Consider the following 6,525-nt stretch of genomic DNA (forward strand, 5'->3'; position numbering starts at 1 on the left):
GCGCTAGTCAATATGTTTCCCTGCTACAACCAACTAGCCCAAAGGAAAGCCTTAGCATTTACTATTTCTCGTACAATGGGTCCTGTGCTTCCCTCTGTTTTGTATCAAAATCTTTCTTTTACCTGCGTCAATCTGATTGCTCCTAGCACATTCCGTGCCAGGGTGATGACTTTTGCGCTCAAGAACAAAGCTGGTCCGCCTGAGGTTCTTCGACTCTTCGCGCCCTTTCGGCCTTCGGTGGGTCATTCCATTAAGATGACCAAGATTCTTCGATCTGAACTGTTGAGGCAGGTGCGCTTCCTTCACATGTGTCTACGCATTCAAGCGGCAACGGTACTGTCTAATCCACAGGACAGAGTACAAATCTTCAAGTCGTGGTTGCGTGAAGCTCAGCGGGCATCTGAACATCTGTGGGATCAATGGTTGCCGCACTGTGCTCCTGGAAGAGGGCGAAAGAGATGTGTGCTGTAAGTTGTAAGCTACCTCATGAAGTAGAAACTGTATTGAGTTGTGGTCCGAAGTTTTGTAATGAGCCGACACGGAATCCTGTTGAATTACGGTCACAATTAAGAAGAGGCACTAATCTTGCTGAGCAATAAGAACGGTCCGTTGTTATTGCTGAAGGCGTTGACTGTTTGAAGCTCTGCAAACTGCGCAATAGGAAGAAATGCGATCGTGCTGTTATGAACACCATAAGCTTTTTGCAAAGCAATCACCTAGCATTGTTAGTGAAAGATAAAGTAGGTGGCTTTGTGGTCGTGAGCAGAAAACTGTACGCAGAAAAAGCTATGCTAGCAATAGTTAATAATTTTAAATGAGTGAAGCGGGCGTCTGCAGGATTGATAAAGAAAGCCCTTTCAATATGCGAATATTTACTGCTAAGTGGTCTGCGCAGGAGTTTGGGTTCCAACAATTTGAAGGATGGTCTTTGCATTTTCTTCTCAGCCGAAACACATAAAGAAGGCGCCCCTTTGAGGGCCATAGTTTCAGAAAAAGGTTTCTGGCAAGGCGTATTGTCTCGTTTTTTACAGAGGCATTTAAAAACCCTCATTGTTGAGGACTCCTTTCGCGTGAAGAATTCAAGGAAAGTGCTTCAGTTCCTGCCAGCTACCAATATCCAAGGTGACGTGTGCTCTGCGTTTTCTGTAGATATAGATTTATTTTATTCTATCCCCAGAAGGAGCTACTGGAAGCTGTGCGAGAGCGGATTGAAAAGTCAGAACCGTTCGGCTTTCAGAATGCTTGAGGTATGTCTGCTGACAATTTTATAGCTATGCTAGGGTGTTATCTTCAGTCCACCTATGTTCGTAACAATGATAACCTCTATGTACGAAACAATGGTGTGTGCATAGATTCGTGCATCGCTCTCTTGCTGAGTGAGATTTATCTAGCATGTTGTGACAGGCGTATCGCGAAATGCTTAGAAGGAGTTCGCGACATCAGGGTTGTCAAGGTGTTTAGATACGTTGATGAATATTTGATATTCTTTCAATCGATTCCAGAGAAGCCGGTGATGGTAGTAGTGGAGAGCGTACTGGATGTTTTCCGTGAAGGGGTGCTAGGGCTGAAGTTCGCTTATCAACTTCCTATTGATTAATGTTTGCAGTTCCTGGATGCGTGCATTTTCTTCTCTAGGCCTCATGTGGGCTGGATGTATTGGCCCAGAACCAAAAAAAATATTTTACCTTATCATTCGGCCCACTCAAAATTAGTGAAAAGTGGCACAGTGCAAAACGGCATGCGTGGTTCCCTGACGAAGTCTTGCCCCCACAATGTTCTCGACAACCTTGAAAAGCAGGTGACCAGGCTGTGTATGTCCGGATACCCGAATTAACTGAATGCATCTGTCGCCGAAGGCCTCTTAATTGAGGTAACAGAGGGTTACCGTTCTAACGGCGTTGCTAGGTCTGAGCGTAACAAGATGCGGGCAGCTGTACCGTACAGATACGGGTTGTCACACCGGCTCAAGAAGGTGGCGACGAAAAATGGTGTCTCGGTGGTGTTGACGGCGCCCAATAAACTGGGCACGTTGTTCCGTTTCGTGAACGGTGACAGCGGAAACGGCAGTGCCTGCACCAAGAAACATCGAAATAGACCCGTCAAGTGCAAAAAGGACGTCGTATATAATATCCTCTTGCCATGCTGCAAAAGATACTTCAGGCAATCCGGGCGCTGTCTGATAAAGCGGCTGCAGGAGCATCAGCAGAAACTTTCAGCAGTTGCCATAGAAGGACATCTGTCCGAACATTGCAAATTCTGCCCATACAAGCCACCATGCATAACAGAATCTGATAAGACTGTGGCTGTAGGAAGGTTGAAAACGAGAGATGGAAGGGTGACCCTTGAAGCCTTCCACATTGCTAAGCTAGGGGAAGGCTGCGTAAGCAAACAGTCTGTGGCCTTAACAAAGAAATAATTGCACTATTCAGAAAGGTATGTTTCATGGTCCCGTGTGCGATTGGTAGGTTCGTTCACACTACCTTGAGTCTATGTGTCTCCAGTGTTTAGGATTCCATTTAATTCTACTATGTTTGACAATGTTGTGTTTAGGGCTTTGTTTGATGTGTGGTTTAGAACCATGTGTGATCATTTTTTATGACCACGTTTATTCGAGTTTAGTGTACCATCCAATTTTGCTAAATTTATATTGTCGTGTGTGGGCCTCTTTAGGGGTCCCGTCGTTTTTTATTTTTCATTCTCTCCGCCCTTTGGCGTGGTCATCAACATTCGGTAGCCCTTGGTGTTCCTTCCTTTATCTGAACATTGGTGCTGTTGGCACGTGTTGTTGGTCTTTCAGCAGGTCTCTCGTGCTGGTTTTGGCTTCTTGATAAGTTTCGATCTGATACAGACCACACACCCTTTTTACGTTTAACTTTTAGATTCTACTTGTTTTTCGTCTGTGTTTCGCGCCACATTAAAGCACCCTATCAAGTTAGATTTCATTTATCTTGTATTGCAAGATGTCTTCGGGGTGCCCCCGAGTGCATGTGCCTTGTTCATTTTGTGCCATCAAGCTTCATTTCTTCATCGTCATTTGACGCGACGCCGACTGATAGGTGGCACTGGTGGCACAGAATGTAAGTGTGTAAATACTGGGTTGCAAGTAAAAGATCCAGTTGCAAGTCTATCGTGTGCCCTGCCTCTTACTCTTACTTTGGTCCCTGTCTGTGTTTGCGCTAGTCAATATGTTTCACTGCTACAACCGACTAGCCCAAATGAAAGCCTTAGCAATACTTGTTCATTAAGTGTGCTGTCGGGTTTAGGTCTGTAGGCTTAACGCCTCAGGAGCGAAGGAAACGAGACCACTGCTACGAGCCGACACCAGAACAGAACTGCCAGCCGTGGCTGCACGAGCCACGACCAGGTGTCGTCTTATGCCGGTTTCCATTGGGCGAACAGGAGCGAGAGCAGCGAGCAGCTGGAGTAGTGCACGAGAGCAGAGGGTACGCGGGTCCTCGTCTCGCGAATGGAACATGCACGCTGCCCCGAGAGCAGAGCAGCACGAGAGAGCGCGTGACGTCAAGTGTCATGTGACCAAACTTTTTCCCGCGCTCGCGCTGTCTGCATCCCGTCGCGCGCTCGCGGCAGTCAACAATCCGTGCCAGTTTTGTGTCTGTCGCCGTCTTTAGCTTGCGATGGGTGAAGAAGCGCAGCGGCTGTTCATGGCCATGGTAAATGCTTCACCGCTAACTGCTACACCAGGTAAGCGTCGTCTATCCTAAAAATTGGCTGCGAAACATAACAGCGCTAATACCAGCGCTTTCTTTGTGTTCACCACAGCTGCCATCGATGCCTTGGCCTCTCGTGAGAACATTGAAGAGAGACCCGACGGTAAGTGACAATAACTACTATGCATGGGGCCATATCTGACGATTGTTTTCGTCCATTTCTTTCATTGCTCACAGTTTCTCGTGCCGAATGGACTATTTCGGATAACGGGGGCGTCGCGGCGTGACGCAACGACGGACGAGAACGGCGCCTCACTTTCTCGCTATACTGTCAAACCTTCTTATGCAGTTTATTGCCCCTTTTATCTGTCGATGCGCCCAGATTGCTGTGTATGCCTGTTTGACTAAATACGTTATTAACCAAGGTGCGAGAGTAATCCGCTTGTTTGCCTTCATCTAATTATGCGGGTGGGCCAACTGACAAATTTTTGTGGTTACGTTGCGGCGCAGAAAGGAGGTGCTTGGCAGAGTTTTCGCAGTCGCAATTGTATGCAAGGGCGTCCGCAGAACTTTTTCCAGGGGGGTGCACCCGATGGCCGGGTATGGGGGAGGCAGTAGGTTAGCACCAAAAAGGAACTATTTGTGGTCTAAACTGCGCACATGAAACAAAAATTAGAAGCAGCAAATTAGTTCTAGGCTTGGAGAACAAACATTAGAATTTATTAATTAACAAAGAATTGAAATCAATAAGCAAAATCTGATAACTTAATATCATCTAAGATTGCTAATCAAGAGCTGTGTATTTGTTTTCTACTAGTGCATGAATGATATCCGTAATTCCCGAGGGGGCGGGGGGGGGGCACCGCCCCTTTTCCGGACGCCCATGATTGTATGTTCACGTGCAGAGAACACCGCTGGGTCCGATGCCGGCGAGAGGGGACTGCAGCCAGCGCCAGGAGTGAAAAGAGGCGGTGGAGGTGAGCTTGTGCCAACTGCACTGCTTAAAACATTTTACGCTTCTAGTAAACTGGCCTTCTCTTTATTTCAGCTCCTGAGTGGACACCAGGAGAAACTAAACTTATCTTAGATTACTATTACAAATACTTTCCTCAGGTTGGCCCTTTCAAAAAGTTTAAGAACAAGAAGATGCTTTTTAAACAAGTTTCCCAGGATTTGGCCACTGTGCTTGGATGCCACAAAATGCCACAGCAATGTGAAAATCGTTACAAAACGGTGATGAGGCAGAAGAAAAAGGATAGTGATAACAATAACAAATCAGGTGCTTCACCTTGTCCTGTCCCATTTGACGATGAAATGAGAAAAATTCAGAGCATAGATGACAGTCTTGAACCAGAGGTTCAAAGGGACTCTTTTGGAGTGACCTACAAGCCATCGGCATCATCAAGCGCTGACAGTTCAGCTGATCCGCCCTCACCTCTACTTGAGAGCTCCAGTACTGCGACGAACAGTTCGGAAAGTGGGGACAGCACAAAAGGGTCGGCAGAAGTCAAGAAAAGGGAATTCCGCGCTAGCACCAGTCGTATGCAACAGATGCAATTTTTTTTTGACCAAATGCGGGCTATTAGTGCAGAGCGAATGGCTCGCAGGGAAGAACGGGAAAATGAAAAGGAGAAGAGGCGTGCTGAGCGGCGAGCTGAGCGCACTCAAGAACGCCAGGAACGTCGCAAGATGCACGAAGACAAACTTCAGCTCATCCGCGAGGCCCTGGGGCTCAGGCAATAAAGACAGTGCACTTCGAATGAACATGTTTTGATGACTGTTTATTTCATACACCTCCTGTGCACGGCCAAAAACAAGGCTTGTTTAAGTATTGCCTCAACTTTTATTTCACGTTTAGCACTGTGCTTGCTTGCATTATGGAAGATTTTGTGGCTGCCACCTTTTTAGTCCCATCTGGGCCTTGATTTTTTCTCGTTTGACTACTGCAAGTGCCCGCAAGAGGCTCTCTTCTCTAGAGGTGCCACTGTGAACTTCAACTGCAGAAGAGGTGTGATCACTTTTATCCTGGGAGCACAGACGCATGTCCTGAAGTAGGCTATCAGGTGAGTCCCCATTGTCAATGCAGATGTTGTGGAGGACACAACACGAGAGTATAAATTTCGACATGTTGTCTACTGTCATGAGGTCCAAACGCTGTAGCTGCCTGAACCTACCCTTCAATTCCCCAAAAGCATTTTCAATGAGCACTCGGGTAGACGAAAGTTTGGTGTTGAAGGCCTTGTCAGAGGCATCAAGGCTTCCATAGTCTCGGATGGGCGTTATCAAAAACTCTCGAGATGGGTACGCAGCGTCCCCAAGAATTTGATATTTTCCGGCGCAGAGCTGAGGCAGTCTCTTTGAAACATTTGAAAGTCGGAAGATCCTGGAGTCGTGGATTTTGCTAGGTGCACCAGTGCTGGCATCAAGAAACCTCTTGCGGTTATCACATATTCCCTGCAGAGTCAAGGATGGATAATGGTGCCTGTTTACGTAGACTGAGCGCACCTTGCCAGCAGGGCACCTAACAGGAATATAGCTCCCGTCGATGCAGCCAATAGTGTCTGGAAACCCTGAAATCTAAAAGTTGAGAAAAACTAAATGTAAAAATTTTCACAGAAGACCTAACAAAGTAGTAAATGAAGTCGTGCTCAAACTCTTCAAACCTATCAGAATATAAGCTTGTACATGAAAGTAAGACCTTAACAACTCTTTGAAGTGATCGAACTGAAAACATTGCTTTCGCAAGCTCTTCAACGTCTTCATGCAGCTTACAGCAGAAATGATGAGACGACACTGCCTGTCACAAGTTTACAGGTCAAACTAAATTCAAGGGTATCCTGTATATACTATATTTATT

The 6,525-nt window shown here is 46.5% G+C and overlaps 1 protein-coding gene across 1 annotated transcript; it reads left to right on the forward strand.

The window, feature by feature from the left end:
• The first annotated feature begins 3,582 nt into the window (after window positions 1-3,582).
• On the forward strand, window positions 3,583-5,411 carry LOC144095033 (uncharacterized). The gene is made up of 4 exons (XM_077628849.1): window positions 3,583-3,702; window positions 3,781-3,831; window positions 4,574-4,645; window positions 4,717-5,411. Exons 1-4 carry the CDS (start codon window positions 3,636-3,638, stop codon window positions 5,409-5,411), a joined length of 885 nt encoding a protein of 294 aa, XP_077484975.1. The 5' UTR covers window positions 3,583-3,635.
• Window positions 5,412-6,525: the final 1,114 nt, after the last annotated feature.

The sequence above is a fragment of the Amblyomma americanum genome, chromosome 6, assembly GCF_052857255.1.
Source record: "Amblyomma americanum isolate KBUSLIRL-KWMA chromosome 6, ASM5285725v1, whole genome shotgun sequence".
Lineage (NCBI taxonomy): Eukaryota > Metazoa > Arthropoda > Arachnida > Ixodida > Ixodidae > Amblyomma > Amblyomma americanum.